Source organism: Bidens hawaiensis, unplaced genomic scaffold, assembly GCF_021521415.1.
Source record: "Bidens hawaiensis isolate Kalapana, Puna unplaced genomic scaffold, B.hawaiensis_p1.1 tig00021374_1, whole genome shotgun sequence".
Lineage (NCBI taxonomy): Eukaryota > Viridiplantae > Streptophyta > Magnoliopsida > Asterales > Asteraceae > Bidens > Bidens hawaiensis.
In genome coordinates, this window is record NW_027493318.1 from 322,672 (window position 1) to 337,960 (window position 15,289).

Here is a 15,289-nt window from a genome sequence, read left to right on the forward strand (position 1 = left end):
TTGAAATAAAAGACATGTTTTAAGTTATGTTTTAAAGACAAGTTATGAATGTTTTGTAATGAATGTTGAAATTTTAACTATTCTGCGAAAGTTTTAATTAACTCTGATAGTTAGAATTGTGATTATGAGTAAATCCAACGTTAATGTAGGGCACGGGACAGGGGCCTTACATGTTATTATAGGTTACAAGTCTATTTGGAAAATCTCTAATCGATCGTCAAACCGTGAGTTTCTCTTAGCCCCTTGTTTTTAAATATTTTTAACTATTGTTTTGGGGGAAAGACATATTATCTTTAAATGCATGTTATTTTAGAAACTGTATTATAGTGGAATGAATTAAATTGGTTAACTAACTGTTAACGGAAATAAATAAAGGCACAGAAATATTGGTAGATCTATTGGGGTGACGTCCCCCACTTCCAATCGCGTTGGGTTAAAAGTGAGAGTATTTGAGTTTCGTATGTTTCGAGTTATCGGTTTGATAGTCATACACGCATTGTAAGCTTAGCTAGTTTACAATTAATACAATTTGTTTAAGAAATAATATGTAAAATTTTTAAGGTTTTTAATTACCATTGTTAAAGAACGGTGAGGAATTAATATTACCGTTGCTTATGGTAACAAATTGGTGTATAATAGTCGCTAAACCATTATACCGTGACGTTTATATAAATAAATGTTTATTCGAGAACTCACCAACATTCGTATTGACAAACGATTTTAATATGTCTTTTAGGTAAATGACGGTTGGAAGCTTCGTGAAGTTGGGAAAGGATGGAGATGTCGAGTTTGAAGTTTGAATAAATAAACGTGATGGACTTTTGTTATTTAAATAAGACTTGGTGTGTCAGCACGCGTGCAAACTCTGATTTTAATAAAGTCCACTTTTAGGAATATATATATATATATATATATATATATATATATATATATATATATATATATATATATATATATATATATTAATATGATTGGCTAGCAACATTTATCACCACCCGAACGCGTTAAGCTAAGTCTTCTGCTGTTTAAATTAAGGGTTTTCGGGATGTGACATATGGAATGTATTTGAAGTTCTGCAAATGGCGTATTTCAATTCAATTGAAGTGGTGTCTGTAAATGGCGTCGGTGATGATGGTTGAATCAGCGTATGTAACAGTTAATTAGGATGGAAACGAATTGAAATAATATTCAAATTTGTCACCGCGTGTTTTTTGAAATCAAGGGTTGAGGATGTCGCATACGTAATGTATGATAAGAGATTATTGTATTAGATCGTTTATATATATATATATATAAAGGATCCAATACAATAATCTCTTATCATGCATTATATAAAGGACCATTTATAAATGTATAGATAAAGGATCCAATACAATAATATATTATCGCACATTACGTACGTGACACCCTCAACCCTAGATTTTAAAAATGTAACATCCCGAAATTTCCAAGAATAATATTTAATGTATTATTCGTTAATGATGGAAAAAAGTTTACTAGAATTGGTAGAGAAATAATAACGTAATAAAGATGGTTTAAGTAGACTAATTAGATGGAATTAAATATGGACCAAAAAGGAAAGATGGGCCTTAGGTCCATGGGTTTAAGGGAGTATAAATACCCCTTAAACCCTAATCGTTTCCATTATTATCCATCTCTACACCATAGCCTACACTGTGAAAAACACACACAAACATTATCCTTTAACCCGAGCCAAGATCCAAAGGAGAAAACCCGAACCCGTTGGTGCTAGATCGTTGTGACGAACCAAAACAACATCAAGACTAGACCGTGTTCGTAAACCTACTCGTTTAAGGTACATTTATATCGAGAACTTGTTCGTTTAAGTTCGGATTTAGTCTAGAAATCATAGATCTGTTTTAGTATGGTAAAAACGAATCCAACGAAGCAAAACTTACTGAAATTTTTTAGCATTTTATAGGTTAATTGTTAACCCAAAGGAACCCGTAATATAGATGCTTAAATCACACCATACAAACATGGATATTTGGATGATTGGACCCTTGGGTTTTGTAGGCGCTGGCATTACGAGTTCATTGGTACCTAAATCGTGTTGTTTCGTTAAAAAACGAAGGTTTATTGCAAATCTGGTATGAGTTGACTGTTCTGTGTTCATATCGATTTTGACTTTGACCTCAGGGTCAAAGGCTGGATAAGACTGATGTGATTCGTTAAGGTAAAGTATTGAATTAATTAGCCAATTCGTTCTAGCAAGATAACGAATTAGTTCACCAATTCGTTATGTCCAGATAACGAATCAAGTCAGGATCAGATAACGAATCGGAATGACGAACCAAATGATGACAAGATGACGAACTAGGATAACGAACCAGAATAACGAATCAGCTAACGAATCAGTTAACAAATCAGGCTTAATTCGTTATAGAGAATGAGTTAGCGAATTAAAATCCTAATGAAAAATGTGTTAAGACAATTAATAGAAATAAAATTTTTCCAAGCTGACCTGACAGTTCGACCCCAGCCAGGGGCTCTTCCCCTTGGACCCTGCGAGGTCTGCCGCCCCTAGAACCCCGCTGCCAGGGGCGCTGCTCCCGGACCCCCATTCGTTGAGGGTAATAATTAAACTAGAAAGACAATAAGAGTAGTGATAATTAATTGATACGTATAATTGTTATACAGTTAGTCGCGCACACTAAAGAGAAGGACAACCATTAACGTGAACGTAGTCGCAATCAGGTGAGTATCTATCCCCATTTCCTTGTTATGTTTTCGGGGCTGTGTGCATAATCAATGTGAAATGTTAATACACTTACCTTAAGTGGTAAGTGTATGCCATAGATGATTTATGTGATAATTATTATATTGAGATGATGGATGATTGCTTGTCGGTGCGTGAACGATCTTTGGATATTGCACGTATCGCCAAGGAAGGTGATTATAGTTGGATGTATGTTATGTGGAAGCAAGTGTATGAACTCTCTCGCAGCTCGTTTTTCCGGCGACCGGAAAACCAGCCGCTGTACTCTCTCCCGCTCTTTCTCTCTCGTTGTACTCTCTCCCACTGTACTCTCTCCCTCTCTTTCTCTCTCGTTGTACTCTCTCTCTCTCTCTCTCTTTCTCTTTCTCTCTCTCTGACTCACTCTCTCTTTCTCTCTCTCTCTCCGCCTCTCTCACTCTCTCTCTGATTCGTTTCTCCGGCAGCCTTCATCTCCGGCGGTTTCGGCTCGGTTTCTTCCCGGTGTAGAGCCACGGCCATATGAAAATCTAAAAGGTAAATTAATTTAGACTTCGGTTTGTTTTTGTTAACAAAATTATTCAAGTTTACTATTTTTTATTAACACCATATTTATTATCTAAATTATATTATTATAATTATTAACTCTTATAAAGATGTATATTATTATTAATTTTAACTATTGGTACTATTAATGTCATATTTATTAATAGATTTTTAATATGGTGAACTCGTTTAGAAACCGAACCAAAACTAAGTAAGGTATCATTATTATTGTCAATACTACTTAATAATGTTATTATTAACTATTAATAAAGCAAATTAATATTATTATTGATCTCTATGAATATTATTACTTTTGGATATAAATAATATCTACTTGTTTTATTAAACCGAAATCCATGTCGGGCCTAGTTACCATTTAGTGTCATCGTTACTCGAGTTATATTTTTATCACTAATACTATTATTATTAAAATGTTATAAGTAAGTTATTATCATTAATACGACACATATAATTATTTATATAATAATAATTAGTATTAGTAAAATTCATAAATCTATTAATAATGTATTCAACAACAAAAGTAATTACTATTACATTTATTATTATTATTACTATTATTAGTTTTAACAACAATTCTCCATTGGTAATTATATTTATTATTATTACTCTTATTAGTTACTAATAACAATTCTCGATTGGTAGTATATTTATATATTATTATCATAATTATCTTATATATCTGTATATATATATATATATATAGAACATATATTTAAAGTCATTATTATTCTTACTATCTTTATCATTAATAATATTATTATAAGCTTTATTATCAATTCATTTTTTTTATAAAACCGAACTCTTGATTTAAACTCGTCTTGTTTCTATTTAATATTGGGTTAGTTATTTAAAAGCCCAATAAAATAATATTATTTTATTTTAAATTATCAATTAAGTACGAGTCCCTAATCGTTAACAAATTGAACCGGTAACCCGATTAACAATCGAACCTTCTCGTTCAATGTTTCAAATGTAGTTTCAACTAAAGTTCAAGTTCATTAATATAATTTATTTATTCGTTTTCAATTAGCTTTCAAGTCAGATTTGTTCGTTTCATTCACAAGCTTTCTATATGTCGATCATTAATTAGTTCTCAATTCGTCAATCGAGGTGAGTACTTCATACCCCGTTTTTCATCTTCTGTTTTGGGGTGACATTTCATACTTATCAAACTAAATGCTTTATTTACTTGAATCTTAAGCCCACAAACGTGATTGTATATTTTACTTAAATAATTGCTCGATTTGGTGTTCTATGCTTACATGCTTATGTGTTTATCGTTTTTGGATGGTGGAACTATAAATCCTAGACCATTTGGAAACCCCTCATGGCAAGGTGTTGTTAACGTAATGCAATTAACGATAACTATAAAATCCTAGACTATTTGGCATCCCCTTATAGCTAGGTGTCGCTAACGTAAAACTATTAGCGATATCTATTTTATCCAAGTTGTTGCTTTTATCTATTGTTTCGTATACAAGTTTAGTGGCTTTTTATTACTATATACTAATATGCTCAAACTTATGAATTGCTCACCAACCTTTGTGTTGACAAACTTTATTTTATAAAATGTTACAGGTTTGACTTTTGTTGACTCGAGGACCTGACAAAAAACGTTACCAAGACCATTAGGATATTAGTAAAACGAACAATATAAATGTTACTTGTATTCAATTTGTTTGTGGGAACGAGATGTGTTGATTATTGATTTATGAAATAAATGAGTTGATTAAATATTGTCACTTTAAATAGTGGTCTTGTGTTTTTGGGCAATCCGTTGCACCCCGGCATATTCCGCCGCCTTTGATCGGGGTATGACATGATATTATGATTAAAACATATTAACAAATTGTAAAGAAAAGAGTTAACCTTTAGTTGATGCAGGGTAACCGACATGAGAACCGAGCCATCAAGGTTAAGTGCACCTCTATAGTCAACCTCTTCACCCTGCCATATGTTTTAAGTCAAAGGTGCTCTTTTGAAAAATGAAAAAAAAAACCAACAAGATGATATTATGATAAAAAAAAAAGTTAAAACATATCAACAATTTGTAAAGAGTAACAAATTAACCTCCTTTTGAGCTGTAAATCACCAATTATCCTTTGAAAATCAAAATTAACGTATATGTTTTTCTTCAAATGGTGCCTAGAAAAGTAAGTGTAATAATAATAATAATTGGTCATCCTGATAGTAGGTTGGATGTAATTAGGTCTGCTTTGGTCAATTAAATCTTTCACATACAAAATATGTTAATCAAATTCAGAAAATTACTCATAGTCTTCTAAGAATTTGAAATTTGGAAAAATAAGCAGATAGTATCATACCAATAGTGGATAAATAATGCTTGACTGGATTCATCGTATCAGCCGCGGACGCAGACGGGGAAGAGGACGGTGACAGCGTATTTAGGATGCTCCTGATTGGCAATCCACTATGGATGCTATTAGGCCCTGCAAAACCTTAATTTTATAAGGTCATGGGGTATACTATAACCCCTACATAGGTTAAAGTGACATGACATTTTAAAGATAAATTAAATCACTCCCCACTTGTGTTAAGTGTGTTAAAAAGGCCAATGAGTTATGTTTTTAACGGGTTAAAATGAACAATATGCATTAATTATGTATTAATTACTAATTGATTTGTTATATTAATTATGTGTTAAATGGGTTAAACCGTTTCCTTTGAATGACATAAAGTGAAAGAGAAAAAAATAATGACGTGAAGCTTATGTGAAATTAAGATGGGTTAGAGTATACCCCATGGCCAAAACGTTAACATGTGATATACCTGTTACCACTCACTTTATGAGTTTATGAGTTAATGGGCGTTATAAATAAGATGTGTTAAAACGTTAATGTGCTTCTAAAATCCTCAATACTTGCACAATAACTTAAAAAATTATTTTCAAATTAAATTGAAGGGGTTAAACGATATTAAACTATTTTCTTTAAACGAGGTAGAACAAAAATGAGTAAATAAATGATTTGCGCCTAGGACATGAATTTATAACACATGGCGTTACCGGTAACGTACATATATTTTGATATAGCATTCATTGTACATATGAAATGCAATTAAAACCATGTGTACAAAATGATGAAAATGAAATCATATTATTATATATTTTGATTTTGATAAGTAGTCAGGCCTGAAATTAAAAAAAAACGTGCGTGTATTCAGAAAAAAGCATTTAAAAAGGGTAAGAAGTGGTCGTGTTGTTCTTCGTATCACTAATACCAAGCAAGGATCCTCTAAACTCTCTCTCTCTTTTCTATTGATCACTCACCAGCCACCCACAATGGGAAGAACACCGTGCTGTTCAAAGGTGGGCTTACACCGTGGTGCATGGTCCTCCGAAGAAGATAAACTCCTCATCAACTACATTCAAACTCATGGTGAAGGACAATGGCGATCACTACCTTCCAAAGCTGGTACATTACTTTAAATCACTTCTTACATGTTCATTATTATAAACAAACAAACAAAAATCACTTTATTTGTAGTTACTTTTTTATTTTATTTTTATTCTATTTACGTTTATAGTACATGATGATTTTTTGGGTTTAGGTGAAGGTAGTGTTTTACTTTTCCCTTATAGGCTAGCTAATCTCTCATTGTTTCAAACGGTTGCCTGGATATTGAGGTCCGACGGCCATTTTGACGAAGTATAGTCAGAATGTCCTTCTGGAGATATTACAATAATTTTCAATGTTTAACCTCATATGTTTAGAATGGGCACAAATATTGTTTAATTGGTTGTTTTGACAAATATTTTCAAAGCTTGACCATTTTCGTTATTAAATAATGTGTTTAATGTTTATGAATTTAGGGTTGTTAAGATGCGGAAAAAGTTGTAGGTTAAGATGGATGAACTATCTCCGGCCAGGTATCAAACGAGGAAACTTCACCTCTGACGAGAATGAGGCGATAATCCGGCTACGTTCCCTACACGGAAACCGGTGGTCTCTCATCGCCACCGAGCTTCCTGGTCGAACCGATAACGAGATCAAGAACCACTGGAACGCTCACCTTGGGAAGAAAACCACGGAAAACACCGCCAACCACCCCTCAACCAAGAAGGTAAATAACAAGAGAAAACTAGACAATGAGAAACAAGAAAAGTCAAAGAAAGTCAAAGTTGTTGACTCTACTATTAATGGTTCTTCCTCCTCGGTTACATCTTCAACCTCAAGCAAGAATGAGTGTTTGGATAACGGTGCATCGTTGAGTTGTACGTTTGACCTTGGAGACGATGAGTTATGGTCAAACTGGGCACCATTGTTGGAGGTAGAACTAGAACTAGAAGGTACAAGCACAGTTATCGACGGTCATGATGATGAGCGTTTCTTAATTGACGGTTGGGATTTAAGTTTTGAAAAAGACGATGAAAGTTTGATGTTTGAGAATCTGTACCATGAATATCTTAATCTGCTCAATCATCAAGATCAAGAAGATGAAGATGTGGATAAGAGTAATTAAGTGATTGTTAATTAATAATTAGTGAGTTTAAACGGGGTTATGCAGATTTATGTGTCATATTCCAACTTATCAGTTATCAAACTAAAAGACAAAAAACAAAAGTAGACGCCCGTTTTAACCTTCAACGTGTGTTTGTATGTTATTATGTACTTCAACAACACTCATGAGTTAAAAATAAAAAGGTATCGTCCAATGTCTCAAATATTTAAGATCGATCTATGCTTGTCGCTAGCCGACAACTTATGTTGTTCTTTTAGTTTTTATTTATTTATCTTTTTGCTATTTAAATTTGTAGTCGCTATTACTAATTTAATGCATTGCATTCGTTTAGTGGAATACCGGTTGCCACGTAAGCTCATATTCATGCAAAGACGAACGTTCATCGTGTGTGAGGGCTTCGTGAGCTTGCTCACATTTTTACTAGTATCGAAAATGACTCAAAGTATAAACTGAATACCATATTGATTTATTGATTTAGTGCCGATACTACTAAAAATACAAAAAAAAATTCAAGATTGAATGTCACCGATATTGAAAACATGAAAAATGAATATTGATAATGAACTAAGTGTATTCGGTCATACCGGTTTAATACGATACCTGAACAGTATATGTACGCAACACAAAACCGTTAATGCATATTGTGTTGCTAAGCGTGTTTGATAGTAAAACACACACTTCTCACCCCCACTTTGCTCTCTCATATCGGCTTATTCTTCAGACCATCACTCGCCTTTCACAATTTAACCGTGGACAAGTCAGTGTTCCCTCACCCTGCACCGCAGGCACTCACCACCATACGGACTTGATGCATATATGTAATTACGCATTTGCGTTATTATTCAATATAAGATTCCTTTTGATCTTTTTCAGGGCCGGCCCCGAGGATTTTAAGGCCTCGGCCGAGCCAAAATAAAAAGGCTCGTAAGGCCAAACGAGTAACGAAATATATTGATAAAAAGAGTTTTTGCCCCACTAAATTTAAGCAATGACGAAAGTTAAACTTATATCCGAAGGGTCATAGTATATGCTTTGCGTCTATTAGGTTGTAATAATATTTTCTACAGATGTGAAATATAAAAAAATAAAACAAAAGCATGTTAAAATTAAATGTCTCAAATACTTTTAAAGTAAATTAACTAATGAAAAAAGTAAAAAAAAAGATAAATAAAAAAGTAAAATAGTAGTAAAACCAAAGAAAAAGTTCCCTTAAATTATAATTATATTAACTATTTAATTAGTATTATAAAACATTTTAAAAAGTATTCTGAAGATTCCATGGGCTATGACTACTATACAACTAGTCTAAACATTTTAGTGAATTATATATTTACTAACATACCATTTTATATCATCTTCTTTACATAGCATCTTCATCTTTTTCTCTCGATAAAAACTTTCTTTGATTACATGATTCTTTATTACTTCAATCTTCTTCCTTTTTACTTCAGGTTTTCATTACTGCAACTACTCAAATAAATGAAATAATTTTGGCCCTTAAAAATTACGTGCCTTGGCCGGTCGTTCGGCTCGTCATACCCTAGGGCCAGCCCTAATCCTTTTCATTCAATACTCACGAAAGTTTTTCTATGGCCTATCGCTTTCGCTTTATAGACTCGTGGCTACGTTTATTCATGTCAGTAGGGATTACTCTATAGAATAGTAACCAACTTTGAAAGTTGTACCAATCAGGTCACTGATAAAAACTTTTGTTTTAATCAGGTTATTGATCTTTCATTTTTGTTCCAATCTTAGATATTTTACCTGTATAGCAGGTAATCTAGGTTTTTTTAAAATTTTTCAATGTTTTTACTTTGCATAATAACTTTTAAACTTTTAAAGATTGCGAAAATTAGTAAAAATGTGAAATATAATTTTAAAATTCCAAAAATTTGCAAAAAAAAGTTCGGAAAATTGCAATAAATTGCAAAATTTGAAAAAAATAAAAAAAATGTTCAAAACGGGTTAGGGTCAACATGTTCGGGTTAGAACGGGTCAAGATAGTAAGTGGTCAAAACGGGTTTCAGGTCATTTTTTTTTTGGACCAACGAATCAGCGCGTTTTCAACACGTTACAGCTCGTTTTAACAGCAAAAGCTCGTTTAAGCGATTTTTCAGTTCGTTTCAGCACTTAACAACTCGTTTAAGCGATTTTTCAGCACCTAACAGCTCGTTTAAGCGATTTTTCAGCTCGTTTCAGCACCTAACAGCTCGTTTAAGCGATATTTCAGCTCGTTTCAGCACCTAACAGCTCGTTTAAGCGATTTTCAGCTCGTTTCAGCACCTAACAGCTCGTTTAAGCGATTTTTCAGTTCGTTTCAGCACCTAGCAGCTCGTTTAAGCGATTTTTCAGTTCGTTCCGACCCGAAACCCGTTCCTAAATCATTGTTAGGTGCTGAAACGAACTGAAAATCGCTAAAAGGAGCTGTTAGGTGCTGAAACGAGCTGAACAATTGCTTAAACGAGCTGTTAGGTGATGAAATGAGCTGAAAAATCACTTAAACGAGCTGTTATGTGCTGAAACGAGCTGAACACTAGCTTAAATGAGCTTTTTTTGGTACTGAAACGAGCTGAAAATCGCTTAAACGAGCTGTTAGGTGCTGAAACGAGCTGAAAAATTGCTTAAACGAGCTGTTAGGTGCTGAAACGAGCTGAAAAATCGCTTAAACGAGCTGAAAAATCGCTTAAACGAGCTGTTAGGTGATGAAACGAGCTGAAAAATCGCTTAAATGAGTTGTTAGGTGATGAAACGAGCTGAAAATCGCTTAAACGAGCTTTTGCTGTTAAAACGAGCTGTAACGTGTTAAAATCGCTAATTCGTTGGTCTAAAAATAAACTGGCCCGAAACCTGTTTTGACCTGTTCCGACCTTGATCCGTTCTAACCCGAATTTGTTGATCCTAATCCGTTTCGACCCGTTTTGAACATTTTTTATTTTTTTTACAATTTTTGCAATTTGTTGCAATGTTCCAAACTTTTTTTTTGCAAATTTTCGGAATTTTAAAATTATATTTCGCATTTTTACTAATTTTGTAACCTTTGAAAGTTATTATACAAAGTAAAAACATTGAAAAATTAAAAAAAACCTAGATTACCTGTTATACAAGTAAATATCTAGAATTAGAACAAAAATGAAAGTTCAATGACCTGATTGGAACAAAAGTTTTTATCAGTGACCTGATTGGAACAAATTTCAAAGTTGATTACTATTATACAGAGTAATCCCTATTAATTGTAATCGGTCTTTACTTGATGGGGGCCTTATTTGAAAATGATTTCCATAGTTGACTATTGTTTTATATATAAATCTAGATTCTAGATGGATTAGCCCGTCCAACGCGACAGAAACTTTATACATGTATATGCAATTTAACATGCTACTAACGCTAGGCTTCCCGCCAAGCAAGTCGGGAACATTGTATATTACATCACGTATTTACGCAAACATATATATATATATATATATATATAAACTAGGGTATAGCCCGTGTTACACACGGGTGAAAAAACATGTCAACAAACATAATAAATTTAAACAACAAATTCAGGACCGTCCCCAAGAACGATAAAAGGATTTTAGGCCTCGTGCTAAAAAAATTTTGGGCCTTCTCATGATGTAAACTAATCAGTTATATATAAAAAAACACAAAGTTACAAATAAAAAAACAAAAATAGTGCATCAAAGTGATCTAAGTTAATTAAACCAATGTTGAGGCTATGGGAATATACAAATAATCAAATAACCGGAAACACAAATTAAAGGTAGAGCCTTTTGATACAAATAATTAACAAATTATCATTAGGTATATCTTTCTTAACCTACATAAATTCCTAAACTATTTGATTTCAACAAAATCAATCCTATCAAGTAATAATATCATGGCCCCAAGTTGTAGAAAAGTCGGAAAACCGTCACAGCGGAGTTCAATTTCTGCCGACAAGACTCCCTACGTCCTCCCTACACCGCCGTTACAACCGGAAACCACTCTGATGACGGCAGTCACGTACGGGGTATGCAAACTGTGAATGTGCAAACGGAGATGCCGACACCGTAGTTAGTTATAGGTGTCGGCGGTGACGGTGACAGAGAGGACCGAAGCCGGCGAGGATGTCGTCAACAGTGATTTTATTATTTTGAAGGTGAACTATGGAGGTTTGAGGTATCCAAAGAGGGAATCAGGGAAAGTGGGAACGACCGCTTTATTTTTTTTAGAAAAGTTTAGGTTTTAATAGGGTTTGGGCCTGTATTTATGAAATGTATTAAAAATGTTTGGGCCCCTTTGTATTTTTGGGCCTCGTGCCATTGCACAGTTTGCACAGCCCAAAAACCGGGCCTGAACAAATTCAAGCAACACAAAATTTCTTCAAACTTTCGGACCAAAACGTTAACCATTTACATTGTCTAGATATTAAAAGTTAAAAGTTACAATAAGTTAATGTACACCGAACAAATAAAAAACATCAACAAAAGACATAAAATGTTCTTTCATATTAAACCACCGTCAATTTCTTCAAATATTCTACCAAAAAAACTCATTTTGCTTCACCACCTGAAAATATAACAGAACAATAGCATCCAAATTAAATATATTATAATAAATAATACTATTAATAGAATAAATTGTTAAACTTCTTCAAAGATTCTACCAAAAGAAACTCATCTTGACCACTTATTTTTTATTTTTGATCAATCTTGCAACAAACTTTTAAATCACTAACATTAATATTTTGTTAAACTTGCAAAACTTAAAAGCGTTTTACATAAATAAATTTTCAAATAACTTTGGAAAGATTGTTTAATTTATGTTTGACACTAGAAAGATTAACTTTATCATAAAATCAGTTGCTAAATAAGTATATATATGTGTGTGTGTGTTAAAATGAATATCAAACCCGAGCTTACCTATTAAAAATATGTATTTAACTCTAAAAGTTTTGATATATAATTTGTTATTATGGAAATGTCAAATCCGTTTTAAACTAATTTATTAACTGCTTAACAAAAATAGTTTGTAAAAACAATCAAAAATTTAATTTGTTCTTATTTGAAATTCAAAATTTTGACCACAAATTAAAACATAATAGGATTAGATAATATTGATTTTTTAAAACGTATTATGTATAGAAACTTTTTAAACATAAGTTTGAATATAATAAACCGGTTTATTGTAAATAATTATCTCCAAAAATAACATATTGATTATAAAAAATACTATTATAATTATACATTGAATATTATAAATTAAAGAAAATAAATTATATTCAAATAATAATTTCCAAAAATAACCGATTGATTATAAAAAAAAAAGTATTATTAGATTGTATTATATTCTAATATTTAATATTTTCATGTTTAAGGTTTTTCAAAAATCAATTAATATTTAATAATAATACATTGAGTAATTTAGGAATCAAATAATAACAATAATAAAAACATAAGTTATTTCCTTAATTATCATTTTTATAATCAAAGCTTTAAATATAATTTGAATTTCAAATTAGAGTAAACATGTCAACTAATAACGGATTAAGTTAATGTACATTTATATTTTCAGAAAATTTTAGAATAAATTATATTTGGAAGATCAATATTATACTTTAATATGTATTTTAAATATCAATATTATAATATAGTAAATTTATAATGTATTAAATATTAATAAAAATTTAGTAAATTTATACTTACTAACATTAATAATTTGTTAAATCACTAACATTAATATTTTGTTAAACTTGCAAAACTTAAAAACGTTTTACAATAAATCCATTTTCAAATAACTTTGGAAAGATTGTTTAAATTTATGTTGACTTTGGAAAGATTAACTTTATCATAAAATCGGTTGCTAAATAAGTATATATATATATATATATATATATATATATATATATGTTTCGGTCAAAAATTGGCAAAACAACTTTTGATCAAATTAGTGCGTGAGGTGGAGTGCTTATTGATGATAAGATCGAACACAACGATATGATTACGAGGGAAAAAACCCTTGATCACAATAATCTTACGTCGGTCAAGAATTAACAACGTAATCTTTGGTCGAATTGCTTCGGTCAAAGATTAAGAACGTAATTTTTGGTTGGATCCGTATATGATTATGGTAATCTCCGGCACAATAAACCCCCGGACGGTGAAAACTATCACCGTCGACTTTATTAATAATGAAAATGGATGATTACAAGTAATGGAGCTGATAAGTGATCGAATGCTAAGTGTTACAGAGTATACTAGTAGCTAGGTAGGTGAATGTGTGTGTTCTAATGATATTATCAGCTCATATATATAATAAAATAATACAAAAGATATTCCGAGAAATCCGGAAACCCTAGACTTGGTCTTCCACTCATCCCTTGCTGCCCACGTTTAATTTGACGAAGTCTAAGCACTAACCGTTGCAAACCCACGTTCATATTAGCATATTAAACACGTGGTCTTATCTGCAAAACAAATAGAACACAATAAAGGACAGCTGGATATCCCGAAGTATAATCCTCAGAATACTTGTATCGACAGGATAAGCTGAAATCCCTAACTAACTATCCAAGTATCCCGGAACTGAAAGAGTTTTCCAATATAGCCGTTGGGGAACTCTTCTTTTGAGTCTATCCACGTTTTTCAATGTTCATCCCACGTCTTTGACCGATTCTTTTGAGAGTTACTCATCAAATGTGGTCCCACACATGCTAATATTAACTATAAGTGCGAGATTTCAGCATAATAATCAATATTTGACCATTAACCATTACGTGGCCTTTAATCCCAGCGGTTATGACTCATTCCACACGTTTTATGTAACCAACAACCGTGTATTTCGCATGGATTAAATCAACAATTAATATCTGCAATTATAAATTAACACCAATAGAGAAATATCTATTTATTAGCATTAATACTCAGGATACTAAACTTATTCGAGAATCCTGAACATATTCGGGATCCTGAGCATAGATCCGACTATAAAATTTGGGCCCTAACAATTGTCCCCAAAATTTGACAGCTGCTTTTTACCAATTTCAGCTTTTAAATTTTCTAATGATAAACTGTTTTCCATGTAGTACCAAAATTTTATGATTTAGCACCGACTAAAGTTGACATCATTACGAGAATAGATCAGTCCTTCGAAATCCCTGTTTATTAAATCTTTAGAGAAAAAATTGAGTTTATTAGGAATGGAATTCTTTAATAACAGTTTAAGTTTAATTCAATAAATCAATTCCAAGTCATAAACTTTATCTTGTAAATAATACGAAAGATAGAATATTCATAAATAGTAAATCATACCAGAACCGTATATCAATTAACCTAGATAATGTCTAGACCATCTTATTTTTGCAATAAGACCGTTGTTTAGGATGCTCCTTTAAGCCTGGGGATATAGCGATGAAATTGTAATATCAGCATTATCCTGAAAATAATTTTAGAAATTCTGGCGACAAGGCCTAAATAAACTGGCGACAAGGCCCTTAGAAGAGATGAAAATCCCTTAAACCTTAAAAATGAACTGGCGACAAGGCCC

The 15,289-nt window shown here is 32.2% G+C and overlaps 1 protein-coding gene across 1 annotated transcript; it reads left to right on the forward strand.

Annotated features, from left to right (window-relative positions):
- Nucleotides 1-6,550: 6,550 nt before the first annotated feature.
- LOC143563366 (transcription factor MYB14-like) lies at nucleotides 6,551-7,780 on the forward strand. The gene is made up of 2 exons (XM_077050921.1): nucleotides 6,551-6,717; nucleotides 7,116-7,780. The coding sequence occupies exons 1-2, from the start codon at nucleotides 6,585-6,587 to the stop codon at nucleotides 7,763-7,765; spliced, it is 783 nt and encodes a 260-aa protein (XP_076907036.1). The 5' UTR covers nucleotides 6,551-6,584; the 3' UTR covers nucleotides 7,766-7,780.
- Nucleotides 7,781-15,289: the final 7,509 nt, after the last annotated feature.